The sequence below is a fragment of the Enoplosus armatus genome, chromosome 16, assembly GCF_043641665.1.
Source record: "Enoplosus armatus isolate fEnoArm2 chromosome 16, fEnoArm2.hap1, whole genome shotgun sequence".
Taxonomy (NCBI): Eukaryota; Metazoa; Chordata; class Actinopteri; order Centrarchiformes; family Enoplosidae; genus Enoplosus; species Enoplosus armatus.
This window is the reverse complement of record NC_092195.1, coordinates 21,148,185-21,165,632: the sequence shown is the minus strand read 5'-3', so window position 1 is coordinate 21,165,632 and position 17,448 is coordinate 21,148,185. Positions and strand designations below refer to the sequence as shown.

General features: G+C 42.5%; 3 protein-coding genes across 4 annotated transcripts; 1 reads left to right on the top strand and 2 right to left on the bottom strand.

Moving 5' to 3' along the window:
* Positions 1 to 160: 160 nt before the first annotated feature.
* Positions 161 to 7,067, top strand: LOC139299027 (uncharacterized). 2 transcript variants are annotated; one of them, XM_070921886.1, is made up of 5 exons: positions 161 to 297; positions 1,488 to 1,850; positions 2,289 to 2,399; positions 5,776 to 5,837; positions 6,489 to 7,067. In XM_070921886.1, the coding sequence occupies exons 1-5, from the start codon at positions 264 to 266 to the stop codon at positions 6,630 to 6,632; spliced, it is 714 nt and encodes a 237-aa protein (XP_070777987.1). In that variant the 5' UTR covers positions 161 to 263; the 3' UTR covers positions 6,633 to 7,067. The 2 variants fall into 2 exon arrangements, with proteins under 2 accessions (XP_070777987.1, XP_070777988.1); XM_070921887.1 differs by lacking the exon at positions 2,289 to 2,399.
* Positions 3,127 to 5,329, bottom strand: LOC139299026 (uncharacterized). Its single transcript, XM_070921884.1, has 2 exons — positions 4,835 to 5,329; positions 3,127 to 4,536 (listed from the first exon to the last, which is right to left on the bottom strand). Exons 1-2 carry the CDS (start codon positions 5,171 to 5,173, stop codon positions 4,027 to 4,029), a joined length of 849 nt encoding a protein of 282 aa, XP_070777985.1. The 5' UTR covers positions 5,174 to 5,329; the 3' UTR covers positions 3,127 to 4,026.
* On the bottom strand, positions 6,941 to 17,174 carry LOC139299312 (uncharacterized). The gene is made up of 11 exons (XM_070922206.1): positions 16,976 to 17,174; positions 14,937 to 15,014; positions 14,508 to 14,553; positions 13,695 to 13,875; positions 12,656 to 12,913; positions 9,703 to 9,972; positions 9,314 to 9,382; positions 9,178 to 9,222; positions 8,972 to 9,085; positions 8,179 to 8,241; positions 6,941 to 8,094 (listed from the first exon to the last, which is right to left on the bottom strand). The coding sequence occupies exons 3-11, from the start codon at positions 14,520 to 14,522 to the stop codon at positions 7,934 to 7,936; spliced, it is 1,176 nt and encodes a 391-aa protein (XP_070778307.1). The 5' UTR covers positions 14,523 to 14,553; positions 14,937 to 15,014; positions 16,976 to 17,174; the 3' UTR covers positions 6,941 to 7,933.
* Positions 17,175 to 17,448: the final 274 nt, after the last annotated feature.

Below are 17,448 nucleotides of genomic sequence, written 5' to 3'. Positions count from 1 at the left end.
CTGACATAAACAGATAATCTCTGCAGAAACGAAACCTAAACTGTCAGTTTCAGCCCAGACACGTGTGTGTGTGTGTGTGTGTGTGTGTGTGTGTGTGTGTGTGTTTGTTTAGAGGAAAATCTTCAGTTGTTGTGCTCCAGCACAGACATGTTGGTGGTCTCTGCTGTCCCCGCTCACTTCCTCCCACTGATATCACTCTTAGTTGTCTCTATGAAGTGAGCTGTCCTCCTGCAGCAAACCCTGGAGAATATTTACACTAAATTATGGCAGGTCTCATATGGATCCTCACTGTGCTTTGTAAGTTAATTATTATTTTATATATTTATATTTGCTGTTTTGAATGCAGGCAGGGCACCAGACTTTGGATATCACATTCAAGGGCGTGTCAGTGACCTTCAAGGCTTGATTTAGATGCTTATTGTTTTATGTAGTATGTGTGGTTTTGTTTATTTTGTTTGTAGTCGTGATTTTAACTCATGAATCAGGTGGTTGTGGTGAAGTCACAAATTATGAAGTGAAAGAAAACAAGCTAGCAGGTCTGAGGTCTGTGAACTGAACACCTGTGTTTCTGTCCTCTGGGTATCGGAGGGCACGCCCATGTCTCTGTGGTGCAGCCCGGTTCATGCAGTCCTGGTCTGGATCGGGACAGACCGATGTTTTAGGCTCAGCCTGATGGTCCTGGGGTGTGTAGGCAGGGGTGGAGGAAGTATTCACATCCTTTACTGAAGTAAAAGTACTATTAGGACAGACACATCCTTAAATCTGCAGATGACACAGTGGTTGCTTCATGGACATGTGGTCAGCGATTGAGACCGAACATTTCCAAAACCAGGGACATCACTTCCACCTTCCCAGAGCGTAGTTAAAGGACCAGACACAGTGGACACTGTAGTTGCTCCAGGTACCTGGGGACTTATACTGATGTGGACACTGAGGCTACATGCAAGAAGGGACAACAAAGGCTGCGTCTTCTGCTGAGCTTAAATGTTTTTAATGGTGCTATTTTACAGCTCCGTCATGGAATCAGTCCTTAGCTTCTCTCTGATCTGTTGGGACTGAACTCTAAATGTACGAACAACAGGAATCAACTGGGAGACAGTAAAGTCTCTGGTGAGCAGCAGCTTCTCTGTCTGACAGTCACAGCAGACGAATCACACGTTCCCAGCTGTGTTTGATGGGTAGTTTATTTTTATGTAAAGTAACTAAAGCTGTCAGATAAATGCAGTGAAAAGCACAACATTTCCCTGAGATGTGGAGGAGTAAAAGTAGAAAGTGGTATGAAAAGAAAAGACTCAAGTAAAGTACAAGTACCTCCTATTTGTACGTGTATAAGTACAGTATTTGAGTAAGTGTACTTACTGTGTGTAGGGAAGTGTTTTCAACTCAGGACCCACATTGGATGCTGACTCCCTGGGTTCACTGGGTTTGTCTCAGGATGGGTAGAGCTGCATGAAACGTTGTCTGACCTTCCTCCTCACCCTCCTCAGGTGTTGCAGGATGTCACCTGTCCTCAGCCTCACCTGTTCTCCGCTCTGCCCTGGTGGTCCAGGCGGGACAGAATGTCTCACTGACCTGTAACCTGACGTCCAGCAGAGAGATCACCTGGTACTTTCTGCGCTCAGATCAGCTGCTGCCTCTGCTGACGGTAACGCCAAGTAAAGTGGTAGAAGATACAGTCGTCTTTCACGCTGAATACGTCAGTCGCATCAACAATAAGGGACACCTGAAAAGTGGCCTGGTCGGTCTGGAGATCCTGGAGGTGGAGGAGAGGGATGCCGGGCTGTATTTCTGCACAGGGAAGTGTGCAGAGGCTGTTTGTGTTGACAGAGGAATTCACCTGGCTGTTGAAGGTAAGAGGGTCATTTATTTATTATCATTTAGTTATATATATGTCTTTCAGACAGATGCACCTCTGAGGACGAGGACGAGGACGAGGATGATCTGAAAACAGTAGCACAAATATTTCACAATTCTCACTTCAGCTGAAACATCTTTTATTCTCCTTCAGTATCAGAGATGCATGTTAAAGACAAACTCAGCAGAGCTGATGCACGAAAACAGCGTTTGGCTTCAGGCAAAAATGTAAATTTGGTTTCAAACCCGTCAGATGTTTTTCACTGTTCCTGTGGTTCACTGGAAAATGATACTGAGCACTGAAACCAACTGGAGCGCTTCACTCCACTCTGCTGGTGTATTTCCATAGTATTGAATATGTGAGTTGTAAAGGAGGACCAGAAGTCGATAAATCAATCGATCAGTTGATTGATGACTGCATGTTGTGTTTCCAGGAGCTGACGAGGAGTCAGCCAGGCAGCCATGTTGGAGGCTGGGGATCTGTGTTCTTCCAGCTTTGCTCGTCCTCTGTTTAGTCGTCATCGTTGGATTCTACCTGTTCTCGGGTGTGTGGTTGGTTGTGTGTTTGTACTTCTATCTTTGTGAGGACCAAAAGTTTAGACATAGAGAGAGGGGGCTTGTTTGGAAAGTGGGGACATTTTGTCTGTTCAGAGGACAGTTTGTGGGTTATATTGTTATGTAACAGGAAATTATCTCAACACAGATCCTCATATTATACAAGTGCCAACAAGTGTGTCAGTGTCACCACCCAGTGGTGGAAAGTAGCTGATTACATTTGCTCAAGTACTGTGTTAAAGTAAAATGTAGATAAGGTAGATAAGGAAATTACTCAAGTGTACTTCACTTGAGTAATTTCCTGTTATGCTGCTTTATATTTCTACTTCACTACATTTTAGAGGCAAATATCATCGTTTTCACTCCACTACATTTATCTGGCAGCTTTTCTTACTGGTTACTTTGCAGATTAAAATGATGAATACCAATAAATTATGATGTAATATTATAGAGTAATTACCCAGCAGTATATAATGTAGTTACACAGCCTCACCTTTACCAGCTGCAACATCCATAGTTATAATCTAATAATATATCTAATTCTGAAATGGGCAGTTCTGCGTGATGAGTGCTTTCAGTTTTGGTACTTAGTATATTTTGATGCTAATACTTATGTACTTTTACTTAAGTAAAAATTCTGAGTACTTCTTCCACCATTGCTCTCACCATGTTGTTTGGTTTGAGCACATATATGTACAGAAAATCCTGAAGACAAAATCAAGTATATAGTAGAGATACACGTTCTTTAATGTTACAGACAATAAGAACAATGCTATGAAAAACATCAGATGAACGTCGTCATATCTCATAACAGTTCAAAGCAAAACACTGAACTCAGATCAGATCAGTCTCACTATTCATTAAAGACAAACGTTTCCTCTGTGCAGCTAAACATGTTCGATGACCTGACATCTGTAATGCTAGAATAACAAGTTCACCAGGTATTGACCATCAACCCAGTTCAGTTACTGTTCAGTCCTGGTCATGTTGTGCAACGAGGAAGAAAAAAAGAAATAACTTAATTTAAAATCATCGTCTTCTTTAAAAGAAAAATAATTAAACATCACTACTTTCACAACATTCAACGCTCATTATCAGAACTATTTGTTCCCTATAAGAAAGAAAGAATGACATTATATTTCACTAGATGGCAGCATAATCGACCTCTCAGGTGCGAAGGGCCTCAGACTCTTCCATGAGGGCCGCTTTGACATGCATCCTACAACAACAACAGACAGTTTCCCAAAGTTAAATAGATTTCTACACTTTTCTTAACACGGAGCTCAAAATACAGTAACTGAAAGTCCCTAAGTCGGTGGAGTTGGATGAGTTTGCCATTTGAGGGGAAAAAAGCAGCATTATTTTTGTTAAAATGTAAGAAAAAAGGCCTTTCTGTGAAGCCTGGTTTGCTTGTTATTCCTACACCCCCCAACAAACACACAGGACCTGTGTGAGTCTTCACTCTGAAACACACTGTAAGACCTCCTCAGTGGCATTTACTTGATCTCAGTGGAGAAGTGGAGAATCATGTTTGTGAGGTCTTTCGTTGATGATCAAGGAAACTTCAGGTAGAATTTATTTCCCTCTCTGGAGATGTTGTTTCCCCCGGAGCTCGATTCACGCCTGCCTCAGCAGCAGCCCGTACGGTCGGATGGACTTCTGCACGATGGCCCTCGTCTGGACGTCGTTGCAGCCTTCGGGGACGTAGACCAGCCAGATGTCTTCTCTCTGGCACTTCACCCTCTGCTCTGGGTTGATGCGGTTCTGAAGGACCACTTTGTACGTCTTCCCGTCCACTTTGGACTTGAACGTCTTGCAGTACTTCTCCGCCATCTTGATGTCTGGCGTGGAGTACACCCCTCTGCCCTTCGTTTTCTCCTTGGTGACCAGAGCGGCGGCGGCGTCCAGAAACTTCGGCTCGTCGGCGGGGCTCTCGCCACGGGTCAGGATGATGCCGAGGGAGCCGTCCATGTTGTGTCCGTTGTAGGAGACGGGCCAGGCGTCCTTCCCCGTCCCGAGCCAGCCGTCCCCACCGTCATACTTCATCGTGACCAGCAGGGCGGCCCGGTTCCACCCGCAGGGACGAATGTACGGCTCGTTACCACGCAAGAACTTAGTGTTGTCATCCTGGAGGGGGACAGAGGGGTCACTCTTTAACTTCCTCACTCCTTCACTCCTTCACTTCCTGTTCACTCACTCACTCATTGACTCACGTCACTTATTATATAAGTTATATAAGACTTATTATATATTCTATATCTATATAATATATTCACATTTTGCCCAAACAACAGAAAACGAGTGATTCATTGATCTGAGTCCATGAACTAATAATAACACCATTATTCTGCCAGTTAAGAAAGAGAAAGTGCAGGAAGTGTTAGGTCACCTGACCTCAGGTATGACCAGGTCAGCTCCTCCTCACCTTTATTTTGGTGAAGTCGTAGTCAAACTGAGGATGGAAGAAGTCTTGAGGGTTGATCTTCACCGTGGTCCTGCAGCTCTCCTCCGGCCCGGCGGTGGAGGGGCCTTCGGTCAGCGCCGGGGGGGAGCTGTACATGTCCTGGTGGTCCAGGTCCTGCAGGGATAAAGTCCCTAAACTGGGGTACTCCAGCTGTTTTAACCCCTCCTGCTTGTAAAACTCCTTTAAGGCCACGATGTTGACGAAGTCCTGCGGGGTGAGCTGGGAGGCTCCGCCGCTGGACTCGACGTTGCAGCCGGAGAGAGCCGACAGGGCCTCCAGACACAGCTTCACGTCCAGCATGACGCCGAGAGGACGAGGACGGGGACGGGGAGAAGAGAGAGACAAGAACCTCTGTTTCTGAGTTTGCACGGATGTTTTTTCTTGAAGAAACGGCAGAACAATGCGAGGTAGAAGTCTCTTTCTGCGACACAAACAACTCGCCCCGCTTTCTCTTTCGTTCTTTCACTTTCACTTCTGAACCGTGAGTCGCTCACTAAAAGTCAGGCTGGTCTGGGGGCTGGTCTGAGGGCTGAGAGCCGGTCTGAGGGCTGGGCTGAGAGCCGGTCTGAGAGTCGGTCTGAGGGCTGGGCTGAGGGCTGGGCTGAGGGCTGGGCTGAGAGCCGGTCTGAGGGCTGAGAGCCGGTCTGAGAGCTGGTCTGAGGGCTGGTCTGAGGGCTGGGCTGAGAGCCGGTCTGAGAGCTGGTCTGAGGGCTGGCTTTCTGTTCTGCTTGTTTGTCCAGGACGCAGATTAAAATACTGCTGCTGAGCCAGATTGAAACAGAAAATTAGCTGTTGTGTCGTCTGTTGGTGTTAAACTGTAACTGCTGACGCAGCCTCAGGTCAGCCTCAGGTCATCCTCAGGTCATCCTCATCCTCAGTCACCTGCTCCTCTCTCTCTGCAGGTAGACCAGCTGTTTGCTGCTGTCCTTCAGTGAGCAGCATCAGGAGTCAGAGGGTCACAGAGGTCAGTCATCCTGTTTTTGCTCCTCGGCCACATCTCATTTATTTTACATTAAACACAAAAACAGTTCTGCTCTTCACTAAATATTTCAGTTTCCATGTTTTCATCTTCTTTTGTTGTGTTTCTTCCCATATCTTTCTTTCTCTCTTCCATCTGTCCTTTCTTTCCTTATTTCTTTCCTTCCTCAGCTACCCTGAAAACATAAACATCTCCAAAGCTTTTTTTTGTCCCATCTGACACTAAATGTTGATTAAATATGTATCTGACACATTTAAGTAACAGCTGTTGCTACTTAATCTGATCTTCTTGCTCATGAGCCACTTAATCCAAATACTGAAGGTCCTGATTAAACAATATTTATACGTTATTTAATTATTGCTATGACATGAAAGATTAACTGGGAGAATGTGACTCCTGAAACTGGCGTGGTGTTACGGACTGGAGCTTCTTACTTCAGTAAAGAAAGGATTTGATTTTGATCTGCTTTATTTTAGCAGATATTAATCTATCCAGATATTTTATATCTTCTCGTAGGATCAGCTTGGGATATATAAATATAGATATGTGTGTAAATAAATGAATACATATATTTATTAATAATAATAATAGTAATAACAGATATAGTACCTACAGTATGATGAGTTTTCTCTGCAGGAGTCTTTGCACTATTCCAGCCTGAAGCATGCAGACAAGCCCCGCCCCTCTGGCCGAGGAGGGACAGGATTGGTTGAAGAGGACGTGACGTACTCGACAGTGACCAGTCGCAAGCACCCAAACAAATCACATGACCACAGATAAAATGTGATTCCTTTGAGATCTGATAAACTTGACTATTTTTTTAATTACTGTTTTTAGTTTCTGCTCTTAAAACAAGTTAATAAAAGTAATTTTCAGGCACCTTTTTCCCACAAAAGCTTTATATAAACACTGAAATTCGTGATCTGCTGGAGGAAAAAAACTTTCCTCTCTGTGAATGTAACTTCTTCTTTTAACTATGTCTTTTTAAGCTACTTCACTGATATTTTTTATATTAAATTGATCTATCTACGAACTATCTTCAGCTTCCTTACAATCATTTACGTCCAGAAATACACCACAGAATAATGTTTAAATGTTACTGCTCGGACATAAAGTTTATTTGTACATTCCCTGAATGGAGTAATGACCACCCACTGTTTATTTAGCATTCATATGTATCTGTTAACAATATGTTTTCCTTTTTAATAAATAGATCCTGATGTAACACGTCATTTTTACGACCCATCATTTATGAAAAGCTTGTTATATACAAACACGGCATGAATACAAATTCAGAACAGGTTTCATAAAACTCATCCGGTGAGGAAGTTTCACTTGTACTGACAGTGATATAATACTGTAACAGAAAGTTACATGCATGTATAAAACGCCAGAACAATGTCCACAGTAAGGTCAGTGGGTTATTAGATTAGTATCCAGGACATTATTTCTAGAAAGGGAGTTGAAAACAACAGATTAGCTCCTCTTCATCACTCACAGAAGACCAATCAGAAAACAGTTTGCATTTGTGTTTTAATTGATTGTGTTTTTAGAGCTGAAGAAGGTTCTTGTATGTAAACTTCTAGTTGTGAACTTTACAGAAAGACAATCTGATGACATGATGTAATATAATATCATGGAGAGTAACAGAAGGAGCTGTCATGAATGAAAATGTTTCATGAAACCATTTGTGTAAAACTGGGAAATACGCTTGTGCGCTTTCTTGCAGAGTTCGATGAGGAGATCAATAACGCTGTCATGTCTGTACTGTGAATATGTAGTAAGAGTTAGCTTAGCTTAGCATAAACACTGGAAACAGCTAGCATGGCTTTGTCCGAAGCTCACTGATTAACACATTTATCTTGTAAAAAGGAGGTGTTACTGTGTCTCCAGGTCTTCTCATCAATCTTCTCATCGAACGCTCAGCAAGAAAGCAAACAAGCTTTTTTCAAAAAATGTAGAACTGTTCCTTTAAATGTGGTTCTACTTTTAGTTTTACTTTAACGTTATTAAGAATGTTTGTGGTGGTTTCATATCGCACATTTCATTCCTCTGCTGTGTGTCAGAGTGTGTCTCTGTTTCTATTTGGCGGCAGGTCTGGTGATGACAGAGGAGTAGATGACGTTGTGGTGGTTCTGATCCGGTGGAGTCCTGCTGGGTCTCTCCCTCCAGTTCTGCCGGCCCAGAGAGGCATAATGGATCGTCTCCTCCGGCAGAGACGGACCCCTATAAACCTCATATTCTGCAGAGACACAGGTGAGTGTATTTAAGGTGCAAACACACCTGAGGATTAATGAAACACAGGACAACGGTCTGACGGTGGTACCAGTTTGTGTGTTGGACGTCTTCCACGGCTGCAGCTCAGTGTCTTCACGCCTCTGTGCTGCTGCTTTGGAAAAATAAGAAGAAAAACATTTACAGTACAAAAGTTTTATTATACCCAACAAAATAAAAGTGTTTTTCCTGAAGGGTCGAGGATGATGTACTGTAATCCTTCAATAAAACTTAAAACAGGGAGATATGATACTTTAACCCAAAACAGATCTCATGTTTTCACATGTATGGAAGGCCAAAGCGGACTTGACATGAAATAAATGCATGAATGAATTATGCAGTAAACAGAACTGTAAAACTTTAATATGAAACAAAATGAACAATGAAATTGAGAAACAAATTTGAAACATTTGTGAAATGCACAAAAAGAAGTCCCTCCTAAAATCCTGTAAATGTGTTTTCTTTTCAATCCAAAAGAGGTTGTTGAGCGTCAAGCTGGGTTCAGACTGCGTGATGTCAGCCTCATAACAGCCCTTTATGTTTCCTTTTTAGGCTTCTCTGAACACAAGACAGCCAATATCCCACACGCCGCTTCGGACGCCATTGTTTGTTGCCATCCTTGCTCCTTGCACTTCCTTCCCGATGACAGACCGCAAGCTATGATTGGTCAAGAACCAACGTGTAATCTGTCTTTGCAATCGTCTATTCTTACCAGACAGAAACATTGTGTAGTCTGAACCCAACATCATGTAACCTATATTTTATGGCCTTTTTCTCTTTTTATTTATTTGTACCAAATATAGAAATAATGACACTTGTGGCTTTCCATACATTGGACCACCTACCTGCACATCCTACTTTCTTCTTCCTCCTGCACTTCATGCTGGTCAGTAAAACACAGACGGCAGCCATGAGGAGGATCATTAAGCCCAACCCGACGACAGCAGCCACCAGCAGGGCTGAGAGAGCCCACAGACAGAACATCTGGTCAAAGTGTAAACAGCAAACTTCATGTATGAGACCGTGAGTGAAGTGTAAGCAGCTGACCAACCGTTCTCAGGTCTCTTCTTCTTCTCCTCCTTCATTTCAACCTCATCTGGTAAACACAACACACAAATCCAGACGGAGGTCAGACAAATGACCTCAAACACGAGTCCTTGTTGTTGGTGTGAAAATAGAGATCCTACCTGTTTTCATCACAGCAGATGTTGCAGGTGTGCTGCTGGTCTGCTGGATGCTGGTCGGCTCCGGCTGCACTGATTCATTAAAAAAGCACAAGTTGTTGTTCTTCTCAAGGCTGATGCAGAACAGAACTACCTCCCCAGTATGTTCCTTTAAATGTCACCTGAGTACTGTTTGTATATTCAAAGTGGAAGTTCACGGCAATCAACGACAAAAACAATTACTGATAATCATACTTTAGTCAGTTTCACTACTCACCTGTCTGCAGTATAAATGAATAAACTATATAAAAACTATATAAAAGTCAATTGAACTTGTTGGCAGGATTAAGAAAAATAAAACCAAACCATGTCAGTAATTCTAATCCAGCTGAACAATCAGTAAATGGACTCACGCGTCACCACAGTGAGTCTAGCCTGCAGCTCTCCGTTGCACAGGTACTCTCCAGCGTCCTCTGGCTGCAGGTCCTGGATCTGCAGGGCATCGTTCTGGTAGCTGAGCCGGCTCCCCTCCCTCGCTGGTGTCACCGTACTGTTTCTGAACCGGGTGAGGATGGCCTCCCGCCTCCCTCTCTCCCTCCGGTGAAACCACCTCTGCTTGGCTTTGGAGGAGCCGCTGCAGGGCAGCAGCAGCGTCCGGCCTGCAGACACCAGGAAGTCACGGCCTGTGGGGGGGGGGGGGGGGGTTTGTTACACAACTAATCCTGCCACTGTTGACTCTCCTCATTTGTGCTTTCTGCTCTCACATCTGGATTATTTTACATGTCTCAGTCATAACTAAGTACATTTACTCAAGTACTGTTACTGTACATTAGTACACATTTGAGGTACTTGTACTTTACTTGAGTATTTCTGTTTTATGCTACTTTATACTTTTACTCCACTACATTTATTTGACAGCTGTAGTTATTATATTACAAAAAGAATCCTGTTTGGGAAATTCGTTCACATTTCTTCATCATTCACAAAGTCCTGTTGGATTTATTTGCAGCTCTGATGTCGCCACTGAAACTGATGAAACACTACAGACAAGTCTGAAGTATCTGTGAAACCGGCCGCCGATACTGAGGCTAAACTTCCTCAGCACCTCAGTCGAGGAGAAAACATGTAGGAGGACAGCTCACTGCCGGTCCAAACCACGCTGGGTACCCGGGTGGTGACTACTTCCTTACAGTGCATCCGGAAAGTATTCACGGCGCTTCACTTTTTCCACATTTTGTTATGTTACACCCTTATTCCAAAATGGATTAAATTAATTTTTTTCCTCAAAATTCTACACACAACACCCCATAATGACAATGTGAAAAAAGTTTTTTTGAAATTTTTGCAAATTTATTAAAAATAAAAAACTAAGAAATCACATGTACATAAGTATTCACAGCCTTTGCCATGAAGCTCAAAATTGAGCTCAGGTGCATCCTGTTTCCACTGATCATCCTTGAGATGTTTCTGCAGCTTAATTGGAGTCCACCTGTGGTAAATTCAGTTGATTGGACACTATTTGGAAAGGCACACACCTGTCTATATAAGGTCCCACAGTTGACAGTGCATGTCAGAGCACAAACCAAGCATGAAGTCAAAGGAATTGTCTGTAGACCTCCGAGACAGGATTGTCTCGAGGCACAAATCTGGGGAAGGTTACAGAAAAATTTCTGCTGCTTTGAAGGTCCCAATGAGCACAGTGGCCTCCATCATCCGTAAGTGGAAGAAGTTCGGAACCACCAGGACTCTTCCTAGAGCTGGCCGGCCATCTAAACTGAGTAATCGGGGGAGAAGGGCCTTAGTCAGGGAGGTGACCAAGAACCCGATGGTCACTCTGTCAGAGCTCCAGAGTTCCTCTGTGGAGAGAGGAGAACCTTCCAGAAGGACAACCATCTCTGCAGCAATCCACCAATCAGGCCTGTATGGTAGAGTGGCCAGACGGAAGCCACTCCTTAGTAAAAGGCACATAGCAGCCCGCCTGGAGTTTGCCAAAAGGCACCTGAAGGACTCTCAGACCATGAGAAACAAAATTCTCTGGTCTGATGAGACAAAGATTGAACTCTTTGGTGTGAATGCCAGGCGTCACGTTTGGAGGAAACCAGGCACCGCTCATCACCAGGCCAATACCATCCCTACAGTGAAGCATGGTGGTGGCAGCATCATGCTGTGGGGATGTTTTTCAGCGGCAGGAACTGGGAGACTAGTCAGGATAGAGGGAAAGATGAATGCAGCAAAGTACAGAGACATCCTGGATGAAAACCTGCTCCAGAGCGCTCTTGACCTCAGACTGGGGCGACGGTTTATCTTTCAGCAGGACAACGACCCTAAGCACACAGCCAAGATATCAAAGGAGTGGCTTCAGGACAACTCTGTGAATGTCCTTGAGTGGCCCAGCCAGAGCCCAGACTTGAATCCGATTGAACATCTCTGGAGAGATCTGAAAATGGCTGTGCACCGACGCTTCCCATCCAACCTGATGGAGCTTGAGAGGTGCTGCAAAGAGGAATGGGTGAAACTGCCCAAAGATAGGTGTGCCAAGCTTGTGGCATCATATTCAAAAAGACTTGAGGCTGTAATTGCTGCCAAAGGTGCATCAACAAAGTATTGAGCAAAGGCTGTGAATACTTATGTACATGTGATTTCTCAGGTTTTTTATTTTTAATAAATTTGCAAAAATCTCAAAAAAACTTTTTTCACGTTGTCATTATGGGGTGTTGTGTGTAGAATTTTGAGGAAAAAAATGAATTTAATCCATTTTGGTATAAGGCTGCAACATAACAAAATGTGGAAAAAGTGAAGCGCTGTGAATACTTTCCGGATGCACTGTATACTCCAACAAACCCCCTCATGCTTCACCTCTAACCTCTAATCTGAACCTCCAGCTAACACTGTAACAGCAGTAACCAGTTACCAGTTTTACTTTCAAACTTTATTTTACCTCTGAAAGTGCCACTTAGTTGAAGAAGAAAACTCACAGTCACATTTTGAGGTGGGTGGTGTTTGTGACAAATTCTGACTGTGGGAACATAAACTTTTAAACTTTCAAATCAAGTCCCTCCCTTGGCACATCCAGCCTTCAACATCCCCTTTCACACTGAACACTGAAGGAATGTATCATGTAAAAGCTATTTCACAATATCTGTCACAACTTATCAGACTGATTCAGGGTTCTGCTGATGGCCTAATATCTACATCTAGTTATCTAACAACAACCGTGACAAACTAATAAAGCCTGATTGTTCCCTGTATCTGAGACTCTGGTTGTTAACTGTCTGACGGTGATATTCAGATCCTTCACTTGAGTCAATGTACTAAAACCACCCTCATTCCCATAATGCACCACTCCCAGCTCCACCTGCAGCGCACCTGTTAGCACCTGCAGCTCGGCCACCAGCTGCTGGTTGCAGCGATACTCTCCGCTGTCAGAGTCGTCGAGCTGCAGGAGGCGCAGGCTGCCGTCAGACTGCAGGAGGTAGCGGTGGGGGTCCTCGTTGGTCTCGTAGCTGCCCTGTCGGGTCACCGGGACCCTCCTGTCCTGATGAGTCCAGACCACATTGGCGACGTCAGAGCCCCCACACAGCAGGCGGACGTGGTGATCCTCCGGGACGGAAAACCGGATCAGTGCTGGAGGACAGAAACCGGTGAAAGATGGCCTTTACTGGTTTCTCCTCATCGGTTTGTTCAACTTTTAGTGTTTTTTATTGCTGTTGTTGTCTAATTTCTCTAAGTTTGCAGTCATACAATGTTTTAGTTATCTCGATTTGATTCAGTATACAGCATGTACTGACTTACAGCACATGACGTCATGTTCTTTTCCTGCACGCAGCTGCTGCGTCACTCACATCCTGCTGGTGGTCACTTATTAGTTATTATTCCTGTTTTATCTCATGGAAACATGCTCGCTGTCCTCCAGTCAGCCTCAAGTAACACGCAGGAAACACGCAGTCACACACATCAAGTTTTAATGTGAATAAATGTAAATAGCAGAAAATATTTAAGCTCCTTTATGGGTGTAAAAATATTTTTTGTTATTTGAGAAACGTTTGTTTATTGTATGTAAAGAAAACTTTTATACTATATTTTATTTTTTCTAAATCTATATCACAATCATACAGTATACAATGATATTTACAACTTTTATGAAAAGGAAAATGTAAATGTAATTCTTCATTCTGTTGACTCAAATGATTTTTTGGTGTTTTATTGCAACAAACATTTTGAGAACATTTATTTATTTAAGTATTTCATCTTAAACTTGGTAAAAGAGAGAAAAGTTGAACTTTCATTTCGACATGAGAGCTGTGAGTTATGAGGAAATACATGACTGAAGATAAATGTGACACACCAGCCCAGAAAACAACAATATAATGAAATGTTAGTATATGAATATGATATCCAGCTGTACCTGTGGAGTTTTCACTGCAGAGGATCAGAACTGTGTGCAGGAACCAGACGTGACAGAAGATCACGAAACTGAACATCTTCTTAAGATAAAAACCATCAAACTGCTGCTGATCTGACCGAAGCTTCAGTGTGTCAGACAGTTTTCCACTCATCCTCACTCCTCTTCTTCTTCTTCCTCTTCCCTAAACAAAGACTGAAGAACTGAGTGTCGCTGTCCTGGAAAATGGAGATGTGTGTTCACATTTAGCTGCTGCCTTCATGAATGTAACTGAAGAGTAAGGATGCAATATGTTACATACTTCTAAATTATGAAAACATTAGAAGAAGAATTCTGAATTTAAAAGTACAAAAACCTCAATAATAATAATCTCAAATGTGACATTTCAACTGAAGCTTTTCATTTGAGCATTTACATTTTACACTTTAGGACATTTTTCATTTCATTTTCCATTTTTAAGTTGCTTTCAATATCAATCCCAATACATTTATTCTGGAAACAGATGTGTCTGTCAATCAAAGCCAAAACTAAAAAATGATTCACTATAATATTTTCTTTACTAAACATTAAAAGCATCTGGAGATTAGAAGAACACAATTTAAAAACATGACATTGTCTTGAATAATTTACAATAATATGATAATAATTCATAGTTCATCTTAGATACAATTAGTTAAACAGCACAAGTTATTATTGGATGTTAGAGGAAGATTTGGTCCTGTAAAACAAACAAAGTTCATATGAACCTGTTTCTCACTCAAAGGGTCCCAGACGGTTTTAATCTTTTCCATATTTGTATTTGTAGTGATCGTTTACCTGATTGAAGTTCATTATTCAGGTAAAAGTACGTGGAGTCGTTCATCTGAAAAGATTACACACAAACAACTGAATGATTTTCAGATCACGATCACTTCACGGTGACACGACAACCATCAACACGTCCTGATGTGGTCTTATTGTGAAAGGCCTTATTATCTCTAACTGACTCTCTGAAAACGACTTCGTGAGAGAGAAACAGGAAATAACATATTTCATATTTCATCTCAATGGAGAAAAATAAGTGTGTAACAGAGTTTAGTTTTGGTTTTGCATTAAACAATGTTGATATTTATGATATTCAATCTAAAAAACTCTAAAGAATCAAATGACTTCGCTTCGCTCACTGAGAATTATCACCTTCGTAGCTTACAGCCCATTTTGTAGCCACAGATCACTTGAAGGGCGTTTCTTTATTTTATTTCTCACCCTGTGAAGGTTCAAACAGCGATCCCTCTGTTATCTCAGCACAGACCACCTCAGCCCTGCGTTTACCACTTCCACTTCCTGCCAAACAAGAGCACGAACGTCACGTTCATTCAGCGTGCAGTCACTGATTATCTGCTTTAAAGACCCGACAACAAACACGAAAATAATTCTGCCACTGAAAGTTTTACACCTCAAAATTGTTCTCACAAGTAAAACAAAAGTGACTCATGTTCACATAAATTTGCTTAAATATGGTGTATTTCTGCACTCACCTGTCATTTAAAGGGCACCATCATTTGGTTTTAGTGTGTTGCGATTAAATATTTGGTGTACTTAAAAGTTTATTTATACACTATATTGCCAAAAGTATTCACTCACCCATCCAAATAATTGAAATCAGGTGTTCCAATCACTTCCATGGCCACAGGTGTATAAAATCATGCACCAAGGCATGCAGACTGTTTCTACAAACATTAGTGAAAGAACGGGTCGCTCTCAGGAGCTCAGTGAATTCCAGCGTGGTACTGTGATAGGATGCCACCTGTGCAACAAGTCCAGTCGCGAAATTTCCTCACTCCTAAATATTCCACAGTCAACTGTCAGTGGTATTATAACAAAGTGGAAGCGATTGGGAACGACAGCAACTCAGCCACGAAGTGGTAGGCCACGTAAAATGACGGAGCGGGGTCAGCGGATGATGAGGCGCATAGTGCGCAGAGGTCTGACTGCATTGTGCCAAGTGTAAAGTTTGGTGGAGGGGGGATTATGGTGTGGGGTTGTTTTCCAGGAGCTGGGCTTGGCCCCTTAGTTCCAGTGAAAGGAACTCTGAATGCTTCAGCATACCAAGAGATTTTGGACAATTCCATGTTCCCAACTTTGTGGGAACAGTTTGGGGATGGCCCCTTCCTGTTCCAACATGACTGTGCACCAGTGCACAAAGCAAGGTCCATAAAGACATGGACGAGAGAGTTTGGTGCGGATGAACTTGACTGGCCTGCACAGAGTCCTGACCTCAACCCGATAGAACACCTTTGGGATGAATTAGAGCGGAGACTGAGAGCCAGGCCTTCTCGTCCAACATCAGTGTGTCACCTCACAAATGCGCTTCTGGAAGAATGGTCAAAACTTCCCATAAACACTCCTAAACCTTGTGGAAAGCTTTCCCAGAAGAGTTGAAGCTGTTACAGCTGCAAAGGGTGGACCGACGTCATATTAAACCCTATGGATTAAGAATGGGATGTCACTTAAGTTCATATGCGAGTCAAGGCAGGTGAGCCAATACTTTTGGAAATATAGTGTATTTAAAATGTGCATCCACACATTTCTAAGTTTGTATTCATTGAAATTTCATTTGAATTAAAATTATTTCCATCAATTCATCTTCAGGTGTTTTTTTGATCCTGCACCTCCAAGTGAGGAAGAGGATGATGAAAGAAGAGGAGGAGGTTAATTCCCATAACTTAATGAATAAGGGGGCACTATTGGCTGTTAAACCAACATCAGGCAGTTGATCTTGTGAAATGATCTACGTAACAAAGTTTTTTAAATGTACATACCATCATCATCATTGTTAAATATAAATCTAAGCACAGTGTGTATACTCTATATCGACATACATAACCACCTATCACATGCATATAAAGTAATCTGTTACATAAATACTCTCGTGTATTACTGTAAATACTCTGTTACAGTACAGTACTCGTATGTACATCGTAGCTCTACGTTTGATTTTATGTTTGTCCTCCTTCAGCTTTGTTGTCCTTGTCTCTTTCCATCTTCCTGTCAGTTGTTATCTGTTATTTGTGAATATATATATATATAATATTACTGTAATATTTTAATCTGTGTTTCTACAGTATAAATATAAACCACTGACACAAGCAGCAAGCCTCAGAGTACCGTGTGGCTTCTTGTATATTATGACATTAAGTAGTTGAAACACATTGTTATAATAATATAATATAAATATATATATATAAATATAAAGCATTAAGACAGGTGAGATAAAGTAATGCACATAATAACAGATTCATTACCTGCAGTGACATCACAGCCCAGGACAACAGCCAACAGGCAGCTGCAGATATTCACCCTCATCTTCATCTGACTCAACCGATTCAATACAGAGAACAATGTCCCACCTCATGTCCTGTGTTGTTCGTGTACACTGTGTATCTTCTCCTCGGGACAAAGATCAGTTATCATCTCCTGGACCCTGGACCCTGGACCCTGGATCCTGGATAAGACACTTTCTTTAGCACTCCGTCACTCTGTTGGTCCAGGAGGAGGTGGTGATGCACCTGAAGCTGTTTGGACCAGAAGAAGAACTTCTGCACGTTAGCGGTTCACTTTAGCTAACGCTCCACAGTCCTGCGGAGACGGATGCACGAGCCTCAGACTTCCTCCAGAGGTGGGTTGAACGATCAGATCCTGAATAGTTCTTGGACGCATTTTTCAGATCAGTGACACATGAAGTGACTCAGTGTGAATGGGATCTTAGTAACATCAT

Excerpts from the sequence above, each read along its gene's own strand:
- LOC139299027 (XM_070921886.1), top strand. The coding sequence starts at position 264 with ATGGCAGGTCTCATATGGATCCTCACTGTGCTTT. Across the intron at positions 298-1,487 it reads ATGGATCCTCACTGTGCTTT|GTGTTGCAGGATGTCACCTG; the intron begins GTAAGTTAATTA and ends CACCCTCCTCAG. Across the intron at positions 1,851-2,288 it reads AATTCACCTGGCTGTTGAAG|GAGCTGACGAGGAGTCAGCC; the intron begins GTAAGAGGGTCA and ends TTGTGTTTCCAG.
- LOC139299026 (XM_070921884.1), bottom strand. The coding sequence starts at position 5,173 with ATGCTGGACGTGAAGCTGTGTCTGGAGGCCCTGTCGGCTCTCTCCGGC. Across the intron at positions 4,537-4,834 it reads ACGACTTCACCAAAATAAAG|GATGACAACACTAAGTTCTT; the intron begins GTGAGGAGGAGC and ends GTCCCCCTCCAG.
- LOC139299312 (XM_070922206.1), bottom strand. Across the intron at positions 9,383-9,702 it reads TAGACTCACTGTGGTGACGC|TGCAGCCGGAGCCGACCAGC; the intron begins GTGAGTCCATTT and ends TTAATGAATCAG. Across the intron at positions 8,242-8,971 it reads GAAGAAAGTAGGATGTGCAG|CAGCAGCACAGAGGCGTGAA; the intron begins GTAGGTGGTCCA and ends ATTTTTCCAAAG.